This window comes from Gymnodraco acuticeps, unplaced genomic scaffold, assembly GCF_902827175.1.
Source record: "Gymnodraco acuticeps unplaced genomic scaffold, fGymAcu1.1, whole genome shotgun sequence".
Lineage (NCBI taxonomy): Eukaryota > Metazoa > Chordata > Actinopteri > Perciformes > Bathydraconidae > Gymnodraco > Gymnodraco acuticeps.
The window spans coordinates 390,010-411,620 of NW_022990388.1; the positions used below are offsets into that span (position 1 = coordinate 390,010).

The 21,611-nt window shown below is 39.6% G+C and overlaps 1 protein-coding gene across 1 annotated transcript in view; it reads left to right on the forward strand.

The window, feature by feature from the left end:
* Positions 1 to 21,611, forward strand: part of LOC117551518 (FERM and PDZ domain-containing protein 1) — a 72,271-nt gene that overhangs the window by 21,421 nt on the left and 29,239 nt on the right. Inside the window, exons 3-6 of the mRNA XM_034224437.1 lie at positions 7,590 to 7,712; positions 7,969 to 8,129; positions 16,827 to 16,929; positions 17,092 to 17,137. Coding sequence (XP_034080328.1) covers positions 7,594 to 7,712; positions 7,969 to 8,129; positions 16,827 to 16,929; positions 17,092 to 17,137 — 429 coding nt within the window. The 5' untranslated portion in view covers positions 7,590 to 7,593. The remainder of the gene's footprint in view (positions 1 to 7,589; positions 7,713 to 7,968; positions 8,130 to 16,826; positions 16,930 to 17,091; positions 17,138 to 21,611) is intronic.

A 21,611-nucleotide genomic window follows, 5' to 3' on the forward strand; every position in this document is an offset into this window, starting at 1 on the left:
AAAGCTAGGCAAAGTGACGTCACCCCATTCAAAGTCAATGGGCAGAAGCGTTGGAAGATTTTTTTAACGTTGCTGTGTGGACGGGTCGTCATTGTATTTTCATGTTTTTTTAAAGAAAAATTAACTTGTCCACATTGCTTGCCGAAAGGGCAGATCTGCTGGCACTAACAATGTCTCCTGCTGTGGAGAACACCCTCTCTAGGGACAGAGGTAGCAGATACAGCCAGGTAGCGCTATGCTAACATAGCAACATAAGGATATTTGGCGTTTGTAATAGCTTTGGCTCGGTCTGAACTTTTTGTGGTGGAGGCTTAAATGCTAGCGGGAGTTGGGTTTGCACTTCAGTCTTTTTTCTTTTGGTACCGGTGATATTCACGTTCGGGTGATGCCTTTTCAAATGAGTGTGCAAGTTTGATGTATTGCCAGCCGCGTAACCAATTTGAGTTGAACAATGCTGACAAACAGCTTTGATTCGGTTCAGGCCCGGACTGGCCATCGGGAGGACCGGGAGGTTTCTCGATGGCCTGGCCTGCTAAGTGGCCTGCTGGCCTGAGGATTCTTTTTTTTATGTATGTATTGTGAACGCAACGCTGCACAAATGTGGGTCTGACTCTGCCTCACAGAGGGTGACTGGCTGTCTACATAATGTGGCCTGCTGACATGGCCACTTTCATACAGATCATACTAATGCCCTCGATTGGTCTCTGTGTGTCATTCAAGCTCGGGAGGGTGTGTGTATGTGTGGCGCGAGCGAGAGAGAGAGAGCGGGCGCACCGGTTACGTGTATTGTTGCTGTTAGCATCTGGTGCTAGCTAGCTGCGCTAACGGATATAATGAGCTGTTTCAACAACAAGGTGGAGGGAGAGTCCTCTCCTGTCAGACTGAGAGACTGATAACTACAGCTCAGGTGAGGTAAAGGACTCTGAGTGTTTAGATAGTTAACTTTGTCTAAGTTATCTCTGTGGGTCTCAAACGGTTTGGTCACCATTTATGTAAACACATATTTCCATTTGAGGGGGGAGTGAGATTAGTGAAATATGCATGAATAATACAAAACATTTTTTTAACTAGGTGAAAAAAGGTAAGATAAACTTTTAAAACTTGTTGAGAGCTAAAATTAGTCTTTGCTTCTGCCTCAAAGAGGAGCAGGGGGAGAGGAGGGAGACAGGTGAGGCTGGTTCAGGAGCACAGACACACTCACAACTATAAATGAACCAAAAACAAATAAATAAACAAGTTTCAGTGTTTTTAAATATTGGATATGGTATGTTATTGGTTATGGCCATGTACTTATGATTTTATGATTATTTAAATATATACAGTTCTGTTTCATATGGGTGTAGTCTCTTTATTTTCCCCTCAAAGTGCACCAGATTGATGCATTTAACAAACAAATCTTACCGGGGGTGCATGCCCCCGGACCCCCCTAGAGGATTTGAGGTCCACCCCCACTTAAAATATGTTCACATGAATAGATTCCTAAATAGATTTTCACATTTTTTTAAATAGTGACCCATGTCCATCTGTTTATTTTTGGGTAGTAGATTTAAACTATAGGGCTATCACTATGGGCAGCAACGCTGTAAATATTGACAAATAAATCTAGCAAAAGGGCACAAAAAAAAACTGGTAGTGGCCTGGCTGGGTGTATAATTCCCGGCCTAACTTATTGTCCCAGTCCGGCCCTGGTTCGGTCCACCTGTCTTTGTCCGTCATCCTTGTACGTAACTGCGAAACCAAAATGTTCCCAAACCGGAGACTTCAATGATGCTGGAGGATTTTCGAGCTCAACTTTATCTGCGTTACTGACTACATTTGAACGCATCCCTCTGACCAGCTCTCATAGTATGCCTCTCATCCAATGAAATGACTTGGTCGCTCTATGACGAGTTGAACCCAATGTGAGCAAATTACTCTGAATGCTGCGATGCAGCACCTGAGATTACTTCCCAAAAGTTGTTCACGTTCTCAATTGTTTACGTTTAACGTTATATTAGTTCGGTACACTTTGGTACCGAACCGAAGGGCCCGTACCGAATAATTTCGGTATGGGTACGTATACCGTTACACCCCTATAAAAAAGGTATCCGTGTGAAATAAGGCAATTTCTTCACCAAACAAATAAGGTGACCATATCTGACCAACAGAAGGACGAAGCATTTTAGAGCTTATTCAGTAGACCTGCAGTTCTGTCCTACACCTGTCCCCACAGTGGGGTTGCCAGATTGTGGCTAAACCTAACACTTGCTCTGCCAGCACGACATCCATGTCACTAGCTGGTGGAGGTACCTGGCACCACACTCCTTTGACCTGGGGTGTGTGGTGTTATTGTGCTGTGTGCATGTGTTAGTCAATAGTAGTGAACGGGCACGGTTCAGTGACTTCATAGGGAGGCGACATGTTATGGTAACGGGTATATGAGCTAGGAGTGTGCTAGCATGTGGGCTACCAATAAAGAGACACGTAATTGTGACAGTTGAACTCACGTGTATTATTGAATAACACGACAGGGTGAGGGCCATCCCACATCCTGACTTCCTGCAAGATGGTGAATAAGATAGGAGATTGGTTTCTGGTTTTTAAAAACGTTTCAAACCAAACGCGGACATTTCTCTTTTGGGCTTAACTATAAAAGGAAACTGTTGTGTCCTGTCAAAAATGTTAAGTCCAGTCATGTTTCATGTTTTGTTTAATCATTTTTCTGTCTTGTCTCCCACTTCCTATCCTGGTGTGTGTCTCCCGCCCTCATCAGCGTCAGATGATTGTTTCCACCTGTGCCCAGTTACCTTTTGTTTATAGTCCCCAGCTTCCCTTTGTTCTTTGTCAGTTTGTCTTGTCCTGTCCTCATGCCAGAACTCTGCTCTTCAGCGTTTGCTCTTTTTGAATTCATGCTCCTGTAAAACTTATTGTAAGTTTGCTCCTCACGTTGTGAGTGATTTTTTGTTACGCTTTAGTGAAGCCTATTTTTTGTCGTCTCGTTAAAAGTGCCTTATCTTTTTTGTATATCCTATTTTTGCAATAAAGTATATTACTAAATACTTTATCTCTGGCTCCCCGGGTCGTGCATTTGAGTCCTTTTTCTCTTGTGTATCCGAGTTCGTAACAGAAGCCACTAATATACATTGTTTCAGGAATTGTTTTGGAGGAAATGTTGTGAGCAAAAAGCTAACCCTTGACTTACTGTATCCAATATTCTTTGTTCAACCTTTCTTGTTTTCATTTGCTGTAGTTAAGGTGGAGCTCATTTTGAACTTTTTCTAAGAGTGATTTGCATTATTTATGAATCTGTTAATTATTATTCTGACCAATCAAATCTATTTTTTGGAATCTTAAATCAATTTAATAATGAAAAGCAAGCAGTTTATAAACATCATATTTATAAAGTGGCACCTTAAAATATTTTATATGAAAAAGTATTCAATCGACTGATAATGTTCTGTCAATCAACTGATCAATCATCATTTTATAACAAAAACATGATATTTTATAAACTCATGATATGCATTGCACATAAATATATTAGGAAAGAAACTAGCAACTAAAAGTGATACATTTATGAAAAGAAAATACGCAAGTAAAGAACAAGTATGTAAAATAGAGTTCTTGAGTTATTCACTTGTTACATTCTACCTGTAATAAGACACAGGAATACCAATTTAACAACCAAACGTTTTGCATTTGTAAATGATATGATATATATGTATTTCTCATGACACATCAATATGTTACCCTAAAAAGATAACAATGACTACAGGAGTAGAAAATGCTTCATACAGTATCCATTATTTCAACAGTCAGCAATGTAGGCATCAAGATTATTCATGAAGAAGGCTGAGATATGCAGTGTCTGGGGATTGGTGTGAGAAGGATGTGCAGTATAATATTCCCAGCACCCTCTAATGTTACACCTTTTAAAAAAAAATCTGCCGACATTTCCTGTTTGGTCTCTTATCTTGAACGCTGTGGTTGCAAAACGGGAATGGCTGTGCCGTCTCAACACATTTGACCAGAGTGGATTGCATCACTGGACCACTGAGCCTGTACTTCATCGGAACAGTCAATCAGAGCCAACATGTTTATGGGATTGGAGGGGATTAGATGTGTGTAAAAGCTTTGTTTTATTGTTGAAATACGATCGATGCCTGGTCATCCACCTTAAGAACTTTCAGAACAACAAGGTTTTCACTTTTCTTTACATTTGTATTCACTCATGATTTCACCCTTAAGGAAAGCTAGATGCAATATTTGGACCCGATCAAACCTAAGTACACTCCTGCATTTTGTCTCTGTAACCTGAGAAGTGGGATACTGTGAGCAAACAGGAAGCGAGCTATGGAAGAGATATAAGGGAGAGAGGAAGGAGAGGGGTGTTCACTGAAAGATGGATGGATAATGTGCTTATGACTCAGGAACCCCCAGGAGACATTGCTGTCTGGGTGGGTCACTCAACACTTTCATCACTAGGCCCTCCTTGCTCACCTTCTATCACACTTTTTTATTGTGATACCACCTTTTCAGTGTTCTGCTTCTGGCACATCACTGTGTACATAATGATGCACAGGACACCTTGCATTTTTATTATTTCTTCAAAACCCCGTCCCCCCACTATATCCTTTCTTCCTCTCCCTCCCTTCCTCTCGTTTCCTCTAATGGATCGTGCTAATGCAACATACGTCTGGGGGAGATTCCTTCCTGCCTCTGCTCACTGTGGGACCCAACAGGCCTGCTGAGATCATTCACTCATTCATTACAGCCAGCTATGAGTTCATACATTTATCTACCTCCATCTATAACCAATCGTTCCATTCGCTCATTCATGCATATTTGTGGATCCTTGCAGTCACCGTTTGGAGCATTCTTTATTGCTGTAAAGAAATGTTTTCACAATCTGGAAACAATGAGCTTTCGATTTTGCCTCTGGGGGCAACGACCAATGTTTCAGTTTCTGGTGATACCAGTAGATATGTGGATTACAGAAAACCAAGAAATCCCCTTCCTACGCTGGACATTGTTTACAAGCCAATAAGCAAGATGACACGAAAAAAAACAAGAGTTAATGTTCAGCGAAGATGTTGAGAGATAATGTCGGGAGACTATGTTGAGGGAGGCTGTTGGGAGACGATCTCTACGCAGTTGTTTCAAGTAGCCAGTTTACAAGGTCATTTTAAGCTTAACAAAAAACAAATCAATATACAGTAGAGCAATACAAATTGCATTCTGCCAATACCTAAAGACTATTTTGCGTTCATTACCCACTGATAACCTTAATTCAACCAAAGCTCGCCACAACCTTATTGGTAAATACTACGCTGACTACAGATAATCCTGGCCCAATTCCTTCAGATTCTGCATTTATTTGCAGTTATGTTAATAGATATTTGTTCATTCATTCATCAATTGACATTTTCATTAATTACTTATATGCTTTTCCATCTGTCATTCCAAGTAAGGGGATTACGTGAACGCTCACAAGACCATGAGTATTTATTTCCCAGTCACAGTCTGATTGATTGAGCCTTTGATGATGTGAAGGGAGTATAAAGTAACGGCTAACGACCAAGTCTCTGTCTGACTGCCACAGTCATCTGACTGGGAGTAGTGTGTGTGTGTGTGTGTGTGTGTGTGTGTGTGTGTGTGTGTGTGTGTGTGTGTGTGTGTGTGGTGTGTGTGTGTGTGTGTGTGTGTGTGTGTGTGTGTGTGTGTGTGTGTGTGTGTGTGTGTGTGTGTGTGTGTGTGTGTGTGTGTGTGTGTGTGTGTGTGTGTGTGTGTGTACTGAGTGAGTGAAAGACGTAGCCAATACTTATATTCCATGCTAATGTTTGGATCTTTTGAACATTTTAGTTTTTCAGCAATTAGGCCAAATGACAACACAGAGGAAGTAGATACAATAAAATGAACGTAATCAAAAAGTCTGCAGCAGCAAATGTGTCCAGTTTGAATCTGGATTGCTATATCTTCCAGCTGTTCTACAAGACTGTCCTTCAGAGCATTCTGGTCTTTGGCCTGATTAGGGAGATCGGTCAAGACAGGTTGCAGCCCATGATAACAATGGTGAATAGCATAATTTGGTTTGACCAGATTTTCAGTTGGTCACTTGTTTTACGATCTGAGTCTGAGTAGAGCTGAGATATCCTCAGTGACCCTGCTCACCCGTTAAACAACATGTTCCAACTAAGCCACTTGGGCAGAGAAGGAATACTGCAAAGACATTTTTACAGCAAGGTTTATCAGTCAAACAGAAGCATTTTGTGACAACTGGAATTTGGGGGACCTAACAGAATGACTTTAGACTTGTTATAAATTAATGTAACACCATTTTGGGACATCCAGGATTTTAATGTCATCTTATATAACTGAGTTTCAACAACATACAAATGCTGCTCAAGCATATCATGATTAATGAAAACCTGGTTGCATGTATATTGAAAACAGAAGGGGGCCAATAAAAGAGCCTTGAGGGACACCACAAATCATTTTTGTGGGGCCAAAAGTTAAAATGTGTGCATTGTATTTGAATGTATATATTTGTCTGATTGTGCCCTTGTGCATCCTAAAATGTATGTGGACTGTATTACATTTGAACACATCCACTTAGCAACCAATTTAGTATAAATGCTACTTGATATGAAACACATATGCATTAATCAATCATTTCAAGTAATAATTTAACTTTTTGGATCATTAGTTTATGATTTCAGTCAATTTCTGCTGAAGAATGCTACGTTTGTTTTCTTGCCTGTATGATTTCTGTTGAAATTAAGAGATTTCAGCTTTTCACCAACATTTTAAAGACAATCAACAACGTGATACTATCATTGTCAGATTAAACAAATATAAAATAATCTTTACTTGCAACCATAAACACAATCATTTCTGTCCATTTCCCAGTACCTTAAGAACATCAATAATGGCTGTAGGCCTGTGTGTGTGCGTAAGGGGATACTGCAATGAAAATTGCAATGTTCCACAAAGACCCATAAACTCATGACTCAGGACCATATATGATTTGGTCTAAACCCCACAGACACCAGAAGAGACACTCTGGTCCATTACTGTACATCTAGCTCACTAACCACTACAGCTGATCAACAAGCATTTATGAAGACCACCTGCCTCACAACCCACACAACCCATTTAAAGGAGACACCATCATTATTGGTGATAAGAAATTATTGATTGTGGACTGAGGCTTGAATGCAACAGGCAATTGGCCCATAACTCGGGTTAAGAGCCTATTAGGCTGCATGAAGTGACATCATCGTTGGCTGCAGCCCAGTAAAACACACAGAAACCCCATCGCCAAGCCAAATGTGTGTGTCAATGAAGCACTGCATTTTCCAAGCTATTTTAACTCCAGCAATTCATTTGGATTCTGATTCAAAAAATCTAAAGTAGTTGGATTTTACAGTCTTGTGATCGTTTCTGATATATATTGGGGTTTCATCCCCTAAGCTCACTGCCTCATGTTCGCTTTGTTTTGATTCACGCATGAAAGTTTCATTACATCACACCAACACTTGGTCGGGGATGTATATAACTGCAATGTTAGTACTGTTTGTATGAATGATTTGTCCTTTACCCCCTGGTAGGTAAATGGAGGTGCAGGACAGGAGCCGCTCCCCTTCCCGTAGAACCAGCCGGGTAGAGCAGGTGGTGGGACGATGGCTGAGGAGGTCCCGAGACATGGGCAGCAGGTCTCACTCTCTGAGCAGGTAAACTCTGTTTTTATCTTATTTAGATTCAGCATTTAGAGTCTCAACTTCATCTGACATATATGCATTCTGACTGAGGGAGGGAAGTCCTGTATGTTGCTACTGTGTGTTATACATATTCTATCTCTCCTTATTTTTCTAATAAACACAAATATGAAGTTGTTCACCACAGAAATCTACCAGGGCAAAAATGCTAATCAGATTCTGAAAAGGTTTGTTTTCCCTTTTGAATTGATGTGCATCTGCTCCTCTCCAGAGAGCGTGTTGGAGTGGATGGGAAGTCAGAGTGCAGCGGCTCCGATCAGAGGAATTACCCCTTCCGCTTCATCGTTCAGATCCAACGGGATCTAGACCTCAACTCTCACGGCCTCACTCTATCCTACACCACCCCCATCCTGGTGCAGGAGGTCACCCCAGGTACGAGACTTGTTAAATGTAAACATAACCGAGGGAAAAAGAAGAACAACATTACTAGAATAACTTAGACTTGTGCAGACATAATAGTAAAATGTTTTTAACAGCTCCTCCTTCACTTGAGTGCTTCTTTTAAGGGAACTGTTTTGAAGGGTCTGAAGTCTCCCTTTCCCATGGTTCTTAACACCAGTTTCTGCAGTGTTTGCTCTACTTTCTTGTGTTTCATGCCTAACAGGGACAGCTGCTACTCCTTACTCTGAAGGTGGTGGTTCCTTATAGTAGCTGCCCTGAAATGACCTGTCCTATCTATAGGAGGGTAAGAGCCATGATAACAGACATGCAGGACATGCTTGAGATTATTAATCCTATGTGACTGTAGCAAGTGCAATTAAGCATTGCTGCATTCTACTGAATGGAATTGAGATATGATTTGCTTGTAAAGACAGAAAATAAAGGCTAGGCTTGTTAGAATTAAATGTATTCTATTCTCCCAGATGCAGAGCATTTTTCTTACCATTCTCCCTGTTGTCTCTTATTATGCATAGAGCAAGTTTCCTCAGAAAATGTAGTAGTGGAGCAGTGCCAAACCACTGCAGGCCTCTGGCTGGTGTACAAGACAAGCTGTACAAAGTGGAAACTCCCGGAGAGGCTGAGACTGTATGGACTTACTGTACCGCACACAAACTCGTATTAACAAAGGAAACTTACTGTGGCTCTTATGTTCCTCGAAGGAGAAGTTTGACAAGAATAGAGACCTTTTTCTAAGCTCATTGAGATGTTCTGGCAGCGCTTGATCACAGGCTGTGTAGTGCCCCCAATCAAAAGCCTGATGTTTTTTCTGTTATGTAATAGCGAGATAAAATTGGTTTCAAAGGTGTGATCTAAATCTCACCAGAGGAGGTAGGATATGCATATCAGCTGGAGGTGTGACTGGGAAGCTTAATCAATGAAGGTGAACAAGTCCTCAGTATAAAACAAGGATGTCGTATGGACATTCTCACATAATGAGCAGGTTGTAACTGAATGAATTTGAACAGATGATAGTCTATACGACTTTACTGGGGAATGTTGGTGCATACATATGCTCCTCTGTTAGGATTTCTTTTTTTCTTAATTCAGTGAGCTGATGAGCTTAAAAGGGGCCCTATTATGCTTATTGTGGTTCTTCCCTTCCTGTAGTGTGTAATAGAGGTTTTGTGTGCATGTAAATGGTCTGCAAAGGCTAAAATCATAGTGACATCACTATGTAACACTCGCTCGTCTGTTGGTTAACGATCCAACACATTGTACGTCATTATGCTAAGGGTCAGGACATCTACAGTATAGGCAGTTGACCAATTACTACAGAGCCAGTTAGCTATAACCAATCAGAGCAGACTGGGCTCTGGTTTCAGACAGAGGGTGCAAAGAGGTGCTGCAGCACAGGCAGTATGAGAAAAATAAAGAGCTTTCTGAACATTAAAGCATGGAGACGTGTCACAATATACTGTATATATGGTAAATACCAATATAGCCAGGAATGAACAGGGCCCCTTCAAGAAGTTGTGCTATACTTTATTGAAAGGAGCATTTTAACCACACGTGGATGGCTGATTGGTTTGAAAGTCAACAAATATATCTGTCTTTCTATTTTATGGACTAGTTTGCATTTGCAACCAAAATACAATTCAGATTACAATTGTTACAAATGTTTCTTGCCTACAGTTAAAACTAAAATGTGTAAAAGTTACTACCACAGCCCTCAAGACATGTAAATAAAAATATGTGTAGCTAACATATTATGTGCCGATAAAACCATCATTTTCACTGACACCAAGTAGCAAAAATACATTAACATTTATTTTGTAATGGCTGGACAATATACTGTATACACTCGGCCTATATATATTTTTTTTTTTTAATTCTCTATACAATTCACTGTAAACTGTTTATTTTATATCTTTATATACATAGTTCTTTATATACATACACATGTTTAACTCAGTAGTACTCATTCAAATGAGTTTGATGTTTGCCATGAGGAAAACCCAGAAAAAGCACTGGGAGTATTTATGAAGTCTTTCATGGGGATTGCCGATCAGCATGTTCCTATGAGAAAATGGTCTGCCCGGTCAAAGTGTGCCCCTTGGTTGAATGACGAGATGAGAAGTGTAATGGTCCAACGAGATGATGCTAAACAAACGGCAGACAGAACAGGTTCTCTATGTGACAAACAACATTACTGTAAACTAAGAAATGCGGTAACCAAATTGAATAAATGTAGAAAGAGGGAATACTACATGCAAGAAATCAGTGATTCTACGAATGATGGAAAGAAATGATGGAAAATATTGAATAACATAATGGGGAGGAACTCAAACATGCATCCTTCTTTTATAGAAACCGAGGGTAAATTCATTACCAAGCCAGCAGATATTGCAAATCATTTAATGATTATTTTACAAATAAAGTAGATAAGCTGAGGAATGCCATGGGTGCAGTCAAGGACACAGTGTCACATCACATCATTAAAGATTGTATCATGAGGGAAAAGCAGTGCATGTTTGAATTCCACAATGTTACAGAAGAATATGTTGAAAATATGCTTTTACATCTGTCCGATGATAAATCTCCTGGGATTGACAACTTGGATGGTAAACTGCTCAAAATGACGGCCAAATACATATCCAAGCCATTGAGTCACATTTTTAATAAAAGTTTAGAGCAAGGCGTGTGCCCCGAGATCTGGAAGGAAGCCAAGGTCATCCCATTACCCAAGGATAAAAGAAAAACCTTTGCTGGTTCCAATAGTCGACCTATAAGTCTCCTCCCAGTGTTAAGTCAATTAATAGAAAAAATAGTATACACCCAAATTCAATACTACTTTTCAAGTAACAATCTGACAACGAACTACCAACATGCCTATAGAGATGGTCACTCTACAAGTACAGCACTTGCACAAATGACCGACGATTGGTTCAAGAGCATGGATGATAGGAGGCTTGTAGGAGCTGTGATGTTAGACTTTAGCGCAGCTTTCAATGTAATCGATCATAGTCTGCTGCTGAACAAACTCAAATGCTATGGCTTTGATTCTGTTGCTATGTGTTGGATGGAGAGTTACCTGATTAGGAGAAGGCAGCGAGTGTTTTTCAATGGGAGCTTTTCTGAAAGTAAGGTGTTGCAGTGTGGGGTCCCACAGGGGAGTTCGCTTGGGCCTTTGTTGTACTCTATATTCACAAATGACCTTCCTTACGTATTAAATAAGTCCAGTGTAATAATGTATGCTGATGATTCCACGATGTACAGTACAGCATCAACATGCAGTGAGTTAAACTATCTACTTAAAATAGAGATTAAAGCCATAGCAGACTGGGTCAACAATAACAAACTGGTACTCAACATTGCAAAAACAAAAGCAATGGTGTTCGGATCCAGACACATGTTAAGCAGCAATCCTCAATTAAGCCTGACGCTGGCTGGTCAGCCAGTGGAACAGGTCAACGAGACTAAGTTGCTTGGCATTGTTCTTGATTCTGGTTTACGGTGGACAAAGCAAATTGACAGTATCGTAACTAAAATGGGAAGGAGCATAGCTGTGGCGAGAAAATGTACAAAGTATGTAACACCAACCACTTTGAAACAAGTAATTCAGTCTCTGGTTTTGTCACATCTTGAGTACTGTCCGGTCATATGGTCATCAGCAGAAACACATTTACAGAAATTACAAATAGCTCAAAACAAGGCTGCCAGACTAGCTCTACACTGTTCGAAGCGCACTCATATTGGAGTTATGCATAGAAGCCTATCATGGCTTCCAGTTGAGAAACGTCTGCAATCTCGTGTTATCACTTTTTTTTTAAATGTCCAATTTAGCAAAAAAACACTGTATTTTTATGATCAAATAGTTTACACAAGAGACGAGCATGACCATAAGACTAGACAAGCTACATCAGGCCATCGACTGGCACCTAAACCCAGGACACATCTTCTGAAATCTTCTGTGTCTTATAGAGCTATAAAGGAATGGAACTCATTGCCAAACTACCTTACTGAAATAGAGTCCAGAGCCTCTTTCAAGAAGAGATTGAAGGGCCATCTACTAATGACCATGTACCCTTGTGAGCTGTGAACCCTAATTTAATTTGATCGCATGTTGTTGATGATATTGGTGATGTTTTTAATGTTTTTAATGTTATTAATGATGTCAGGACTTATGTCCTAAATGTTGCTGTATTATTGTTGTATTATTGTTGTATTGTTTTAAGTGTCGGACCCCAGGAAGAGTAGCTTTTGTCGAGAGCAAAAGCTACTGGGGATCCTTAATAAACATAAACATAAACATAAACATAAACATTTGTAGTCAATTCACATGGTACAAAAGTAAATGATACCATGTGGTAATTTCCAAAAATACAATGTATTAATTGAATGCTAAATTGCTCTTTATATCCTTATTAAGATATGAAATGACCTTGTCCTGGTAGAACATGGCCAAATCTCTGAGCGCTATGTTTCCATTAATTACCCACTAACTAAGTTATATATTTAAATGAAATGAAGAAGCTAGAAGATATACATTTATGTCCTGAAAACCAGATTGTAACTGCTGTTGATACCATACATACATACATACAGTTGCAAGAAAAAGTATGTGAACCCTTTGGAATGACCTGGATTTCTGCATAAATTGGTCATAAAATGTGTTCTGATCTTCATCTAAGTCACAACAATAGACAAACACAGTCTGCTTAAACTAATACCACACAAACAATTATATGTTTTCATGTTTTTATTGAACACACCATGTAAACATTCACAGTGCAGGGTGGAAAAAGTATGTGAATCCCTAGGCCAGGGGTGGGGAACCTTTTTCCTCTCAAGGGCCATTTCAATGTTTTCAACATCCTCCGAGGGCCGTACAAATGATTGACCTCTGCTTAAAAATACTAAAATCACAGCCCACTAATTTCACCTTTCTTTCATGCTGTGCAAAGAAAAAGCAACCTCTTAATCCAGATATCTCACCATGACTCACGCCTGCATGCACGTGCTCGGTTGTGGCATGACCACCCAAACAGAAAGATATGGACACAAGATGTGTGCAAATGTATTTAGACTCCTATCCATGTGAACATGATTTTAGTGGGGGGGGGGGACCTAACCCCTGAAGATGTTTTTAAATGTTGAAGTTAAAAGCATCAATCTGGTGCACTTTGAGAGCAACATGAAGAGATCTATGGATACATCTCTCAACATCCAGATGAAACAGAACTGGAAGCAGATTTTCTTTTTCTTTATGGATATTTTACAAATCACTCTCCTTTCAAACTGTATTCTTCTTTATTAATAACAACTTTTTTTACTGTCATATAGTATTTTATACCTGTTTACTTTATTCTCTTATTTTTTTATAACTATAATGATCATATAAAGATGTGCCTTTACCTCACTGGTTGTAGAAAAAGCTTCTTATATTCGTTAGCATAGCTAGCTAACCAGATGCTAATAACAACAAAGTTCTTGACTGTATGATCAGGATGACAGATGAACAGATCGCCACTGGGCTTACAACTAAGACACAGCCACGCAAAAAACTGCGGCATGTGTACGGCTCCTTATGGGTACTGCGGAGCGGCGTTCTGGTGCTCTCAGTTAGAACTACACCCCTGTCAGACGAGACATATACCACGTGATGACAGTTAGGCTTGTGTTGTGTTCAAGGACCCTGACCTTGGCCAGGAAAAACAGGCACTCACTTGTTTATTTATTTTGCGGTCTAGATTTCTTTAATTTTTTTCTTTTTTGTGTGTGTTTATAAATTACCTCGAGGGCCACACCAAATGGTCTCGCGGGCCGTATACGGCCCGGGGGCCGGAGGTTCCCCACCCCTGCCCTAGGCTAAAGACTTCTTCAAGAGCTAATTGGAGTCAGGAGTCAGCCAACCTGGAGTCCAATCAATGAGACGAGATTGGAGGTGTTGGTTAAAGCTGCCCTGCCCTATACAAAATACACACCACTTTTGAATTTGCTATTCTTAAGAAGCATAGCCAGATGTGAACCATGCCTCGCACAAAAGAGCTCTCAGAAGACCTACGATTAAGAATAGTTGACTTGCATAAAGCTGGAAAGGGTTACAAAAGTATCTCTAAAAGCCTTGATGTTCATCAGTCCACGGTAAGACAAGTTGTCTCTAAATGGAGAAAGTTCAGCACTGTTGCTACTCTCCCTAGGAGTGGCCGTCCTGTAAAGATGACTGCAAGAGCACAGCGCAGAATGCTCAATGAGGTGAAGAAGAGTCCTAGAGTGTCAGCGAGAGACTTAAAGAAATCTCTGGCACATGCTAACATCTCTGTTGACGAATCTACGATACGTAAAACACTGAACAAGAATGGAGTTCATGGGAGGACACCACGGAGGAAGCCACTGCTGTCCAGAAAAAACATTGCTGCACGTTTGAAGTTTGCAAAAGAGCACCTGGATGTTCCACAGCACTACTGGCAAAATATTCTGTGGACAGATGAAACCAGAGTTGAGTTGTTTGGAAGGAACACACAACGCTATGTGTGGAGAATCCAAAGGGTTCACATTTTTTTCTTGCAACTGTATGTTATATTCTGTCTATATTTGCATACTGAAGTGCAGTTTCCTCCTGAGCTCCAGAGCTACAGGGACCTGAATCCCCCTGAGGGTCCCAGGCAAATTACCTCGCTTCCGCCTGTCTGGCTCAAGACTGCTGTCACCATCTGCTGCTGCCTGTCCAGCCCACAAAAACCACACACACACACACACACACACACACACACACACACACACACACACACACACACACACACACACCACACACACACACACACACACCACACACACACACACACACACACTGTTGCTCCTGTCTCCAGTGGCCCCACTAAGACTTGGTTCAATGTGTCCTCTCTCTGTCTCTCTGACACGTGCTGCAGCATCTTCAGAGTGAAATATGAATCCTTTATTTAAAAGCTTCTTCAGAGCTATCGGTGTGACCTGCATCCGTCTATGCTCATTTTGGATGAAACATCAAGTACTTTCGGCACAATTAAAGAACTCAGTATGTGAGGGTTACCTGATGTTGTGCAGACAGAAACAGTGTCGCTGACAGTAGGAAGATAAAGGCAGATCATTTCTATCAGTATCTATACATTACACACCATTTTTAAATTAGAATATTGGTACTTGTATGGTGCAAGCATACCATGAAATATGTTCCATACGGCTTACTACTTATCAATACACACTGCATGTCCCCTTACAAAGTGCGCACATGAGTCTGCATACAAACGGGACATACTGCATATTGATTTGTGGCCCTCTTGCTTATATCCATATCACAAAATGCCAATGTAATCTGTTTTTAATCACACCTGGTATCTTTTTGGGACATACTGCACTTTTTTTGTATGTTGATATCGGTATTTAAACCAAAATAAGCTTTACACGCTTTCTTAGAAGATATTGAATGTATAAAATATGGTTTAACTAATAAGAAAAGAAAGCACTTGGCTCAGTTTAACATAAATATATTATACAAACCTACAGCTATGAGTTGATGAAATATTTTCACATTTTCAGCATGTTGTCATAAATCATTGAAAAGATTCTTTGCCATAACTTCAGCTTCACTGATGCACTAATGGAGCAGTAGTTTCTATAATACTTGACTACAGCAGCAGTTCCAAGATGTGCGGCCTGCTGTAAACATCCCTCCACTTCATACTCAGCATTAAGAGATCCTTTCTTAATGCACTGCATATCATGTATAATATAAGTTATAGGGGACAGAATGGATCTCTCACAGCCAGTAGCACCTGACTATGGTTTTAAAACAGACGTAAATGGAACCTATCCTTTAAATATGCACAGTACAGGACATCTTACTCCATGAAGTTGTGAAGCATAGGAGTTCCAAAAAAAATCTGAATTTAAACTGTTACTGTTACTTCTGCTGACAATGCTGTTGCTCTGTTATTCAAGTTTTAATAGTGCAAGCTATCCATTTTTTTGTATTAGCACAAACATAAAACTGAAAAAACAACCCAGTGTGAAAGGAGAGGTAAAGGGAATCTTCAATCTAAGGGGAAAACCAGAAACAAAAATATATAATAAGACAATGCTTTTTATCATTTTGATGATAAAAAACAGTAAAAGGAAAACAATGTATATATATATATATATATTTAGATATGATGCCAATATCCCTTACTGATGTGTACTTTGGCTGTTACATCGTTAGAGCTGAGGTAACGACGATTTTCCTTTTTTTTTAAAGATATGTGAAGATGGGAATTAAATATGATATAATATATACATGAACACATGATAGAGTATGTAATGAATGTGTCATATAGACATTTTAGGTTTAAAGCTCCTAAATATTAGGAGAAATGCTAAACTGGGCACACTAAATGAAAGCTGACATTGATGTTGGGATAGATGTTAGGCATGGTAGAATGCTCAATGAGGCCGAGTGCTTCATTTACCCTAAAATGTATATGAACAGTGATCATTACTGCAGTGATGTGGTGTGGTGCTCCTGTTGATTATGATTATGATGCATCCGTGTGAGATGAAAGGAGATCACTAGAATGAACTGCAATTGCAGTATGAATGCAGGCTGATTGAAGTGTGTGTGTGTGTGTGTGTGTGTGTGTGTGTGTGTGTGTGTGTGTGTGTGTGTGTGTGCAGGTGGGCCCGCAGATGGCCGGCTCGTCCCTGGCGACCAGCTTGTGAAGATCAATAACATTGCTGTCGATGACCTGACCCCGGAGCAAGCTGCTGAAATAATCAGGTCCTCACAAACACACACACACACACACACACACACACACACACACACACACACACACACACACACACACACACACACATGATTTTCATCCACAAAACGCTGTTCAAAAGTTAAGTTATTCACATTACGTCTAACCTTACCAGCCCTTTGTTGTTTTTTCAGGGAGTGTCAAGATACGTTGACCATGACTGTCCTCAGAACAATGCTGGTGAGTGTACTGCGTCTACTGTAACTAACCACACACACACATGCACACACACTACAGAAACACACGTTTACACACAAACACATTTAAGGGCACTACCGGTATATAAGGAAACATTTTTAACTAAACTATGTAATAATGATCCTTCCCATTGAAAAACATACATTAGGGCCTAATGGGCAATACAAGTATAATGAAAAAGGGCTCAAATATGCAAATTAGTCATTATCATTACGTGTATGCTAATTTGCATTCGTTTTGAGAACATTGGATTTAGCCAGGTTTATTATTCTTGAGTCGTTTTAGTCAAAGATAAATACAGAGAGAAATGCAGACATACAGTATTTGAAAAAAATACATTTCCCCCATGTTTTTAGGAATAAATGTACATATATGTACATCAATATGGATAGGAATGACACTGGAAAGTGGGATATATGTAAGTGCTATTTTTTTTTTTAAAGTCACCTATTGTGCAAAATCCACTTTTTCATGTATTGTATACTGAAAAATGTGTCCCCTATGTGTAAAGAGACTCTGAAGGTTTCAGGAAAGAAAATGTGCTCTCTTTTTTCCTGATCCATTCATATAAAAACCTGTCTGAAAAGGAGCTGATCAGATTTTGGCCACTTTGTGATGTCATAACGTTTTATTGGCTTGTGTAACCATTAGCCAATCACCAAACAAGGTAACCCCCCCCCCCCCCCCCCTTATCACCTGAATCTCCTCCTAGAGCACCATTGTGTTCTTTTTTCCCAAATATCTCTCAGAGGGGCGTGGGGAGGGGCTCCTTATTTTTCATCTAAATTAACAGACAGAGAATGTTTCCAAAGTGCTGATTCTCTGTCTGTATATATATATATATATATATATGAATAAAATGTCTATATATATATATATATATATATATAGACATTTTATTCATTGGGATAAACCCCTTGAGATGCACCATCTCGTTTTCAAGGGGGGTCCCGACAATAGCAACAACTTACAGACATACATAAACAAAAAGACAAAATGCAAAACATGACACACAACTCAGTTTCATCAATATCAGTTATAACAAGTGCAGACCAGTTGAAAGTGAGATAACAATGCATGTTTAAACATACCCAATGATGCAAGAGATCTAATAGCAGCAGGTAAAGTATTCCAGTCAGTTGGGGCTTTAAACATGAACGCTCTTCTGCCAATAAGTTTTTTTGCAGAGGGGACAGAGAAATAAATCTGAACAGAATGTCTAACTTGATGATTTGACGAGTAGGGTACAAAATACTGAATTAAATAAGGGGGATAGTTAAGATAAATGCATTTAAATATCAGCTGAAGCCAATGCGTGTGTCTTCTTACATGTAAAGAAGGTCATTTAAGTTGGTTATACATTGTGCAGTGATGTGTACGAAAAGGACAACCAAGAACAAATCTGCATAGTCTGTTGTAGGCTATGTTGAGTGGAGCAAGATCTGATTTATGTGCATTTTGGTAGACAATATCACAATAGTCCATAATCGGAAGAATAAGTTGAGAAGCAATTCTCTTTCAGACACTGAGCGTAAAACAATTGCGAGAGTGGTGTAAAACACTGATTCCGTAATTGACTTTTTGTATTACATGCTTTATATGTAGTTTAAATGAAAGTTCAGAGTCTAGCCATACACCAAGATATTTAAAGCTATCAACTTTATGCAGAGAAGTGCCATCCTTACATGTTATTACTACATTAGGTTTGGATTTGAGCTTCTGCCTGGTACCAAAGACCATGGTATAAGATTTTGTTTTGTTAAGCAGTAGTTTATTGTGTGATAGCCAGTCCTGTAAGATATTAATTTCCGATTGAAGAGAGATCTGAATTTGCGAAAAATCTGATTTGGATGTATATATGACAGTGTCATCAGCATAAAGGTGAGTACAACAATTAATGAGACAAGAAGATAAACCATTTATGTAAATAGAGAACAGAAGTGGGCCCAGAATTGATCCTTGGGGTACACCCTTTTGTTGGATCAACAGGTCAGACTGTTTTCCATTAACAACCACACATTGCTTTCTACTGTGAAGGTACGAGTTAAACCATAACACTGTATTATTAGAAAGGCCAATGCCGTGAAGTTTATCCAAGAGCAGATATCGATCAACAAAATCAAAGGCTTTTGTCAAGTCAATAAAAATGGCACTTGTGAGTTCACCATCATCTGCAGCAGAGTACAAGTCATTCGTAAATTTAAGTAGGGCAGTTGTTGTGGAGTGATTAGTAGGGTTGGGTACCGAGAACCGGTTCAGAACCGGAACCGGTTCCAACATTTCGATTCTAACGGCATCGTTTAGAAATGTGAATTTCGGTTCCACTTTTCGATGCCTGAGGAAATGTTTCTCGCCGCTCTCCGTAGCCTATTATATGACTGCGGCGCTGCTGCGACGGGGCGGGAAATGTAGCGTTGTACCTACACTTCCTACAGCGTAACCTGATACCAGGGCCGGCCCGTCGCATGTTCGCCTAGGGCGCCAGATCTGTGGAGGCGCTGCGCTGACAGCTCTGGGAGGGAAAAAAAACGTTTTGACCGTTGGTGCTCATCCTAATTTTCGGCCTTGATGTAACAATATTAATAATTAAGTAAATGTAACACCTTTTTCATCCCGGTTACACTTTTCATTTGCCCTGTACGATGGGCGCTGTAAGTGATGAAAATGGGGGATGTTGGCTTATCTGGCGCCCGCAGCTCACAGCCAAAGTGCGAGTGAGCAGGGAGAAAGGGAGGGCGCTGTTGTTATTAGCATCTGGTGCTAGCTGCTCTAACGGAAGAAGAAGATGTTTCTACAATGATGTGGAGGGAGAGTCCTCTCCAGTCAGACTGAGAGGCTGATAACTACAGCTCAGTGAGGTAAAGGACTCTGAGTGTTTAGATAGTTCACTTTAGTCTAAGTTATCTCAGTGGGTCTCAAACGTTTTGATCACAATTTATGTAAACACATATTTTCAAGGCACTCCTTTATAATGATTGGGATAAAACAGGTTTGAAATCATTCCAATGTATACTATAGGACAGTAAACCAGACATATCGTTTTAAACTGGAGAGATACAAAAATATGCATAAATAAAATAGTAAAATAAGATATGAATGAACAACAAAAATAAAATACGTTACATGTATTTGTTATTGGCTATGGTAGGTTATTGGTTATGTTCACATAGTTATTTAATTATTAAAATGTAAACCGATCTTTTCCATATGGGTGTTTAGAGTTGTACCCCCTAGATCTAGTCTCTAGTAATTCTGCTTAAAGTGCATCAGATTGAAGCATTTTACTTCAAAATATTCAAACATTTCTTCCCGGTATGCCTGAGAAGGCAGATATGCTTGTTTTTCTCAACAAGAACTGTTCTTTAAAAGTTGGACTGTTGCACTGTTGTAGCTTCAGTGGTTCTCAGGTTACAGTTACATAGTAGTGAATATAAACAGACTGATTAATGTGAATATTACTGTAAACTAACCTGTGTAAAAGTTTCTCGAATAAATGTAATTTTTTGGTGGAAGAAGCATGTATCATTTTTTTACCCTGCCCCTCAAAGAATCGGAATTGAGAACCGTTAAGAACCGGAATCGAAAAGTAGAATCGGAATCGTGGAAATTCAAACGATACCCAACCCTAGTGATTAGGCCTGAAACCAGATTGAACCGGAGATAACATATTATAAGTATTAAGATAATGTGACAGTTGATTATAAATTATTTTCTCCAAAACTTTGGAAATAGAACAGATTATAGAGATTGGTCTATAATTATTTGTATCAAGTAAATCACCACCTTTATGCAGTGGAATGATGCGTGCACATTTCCAAATAGTCGGCAACTCACAGGTGGAGAAAGACAGGTTGAACAAATCAGCAAGTGGGTACATGAGAATATGGGACGCCAATTTTATGAACCTGTTTTCTATACCATCGAGTCCTGCACTGCCATCCACTTTTAATTCTGTGATTATGGGATGCTGCAATGATCTGTTTGGTGTTTGGAGCCAAACACTTCAGAGACATGTTTTGACCTATTATATATTGATGAAAAACAGTATAATAGGGGACCTTTAAGACAACTGTGTATTTGATATGTTTTGCATACATTAATTATACAAACCTGGAGCTATGAGTTGACAACATCTTCTCATTATTCAGAATGTTGTCATAAATCATTACAAATATTCTTTGCCATACCTTCAGCTTCACTGATGGAGCAGTAGTTTCTATAAAGGCTTGACTTCAGCAGCAGTTCAAAGATGTGCGGTTTGCAAACAAAGTTTGATTACAGCTTGCTGTAAACATTCCTCCACTTCATACTTAGCATTAAGAGATCATTTCTTAATGCACTGCATATTATGTATAATATAAGTTATAAGGGACAGAATGGATCTTTCACAGCCAGTACCACCTATGGTTTTATTACAGATGTAAAATGTGTGTCTTTAAACATGCACTGTACAGGA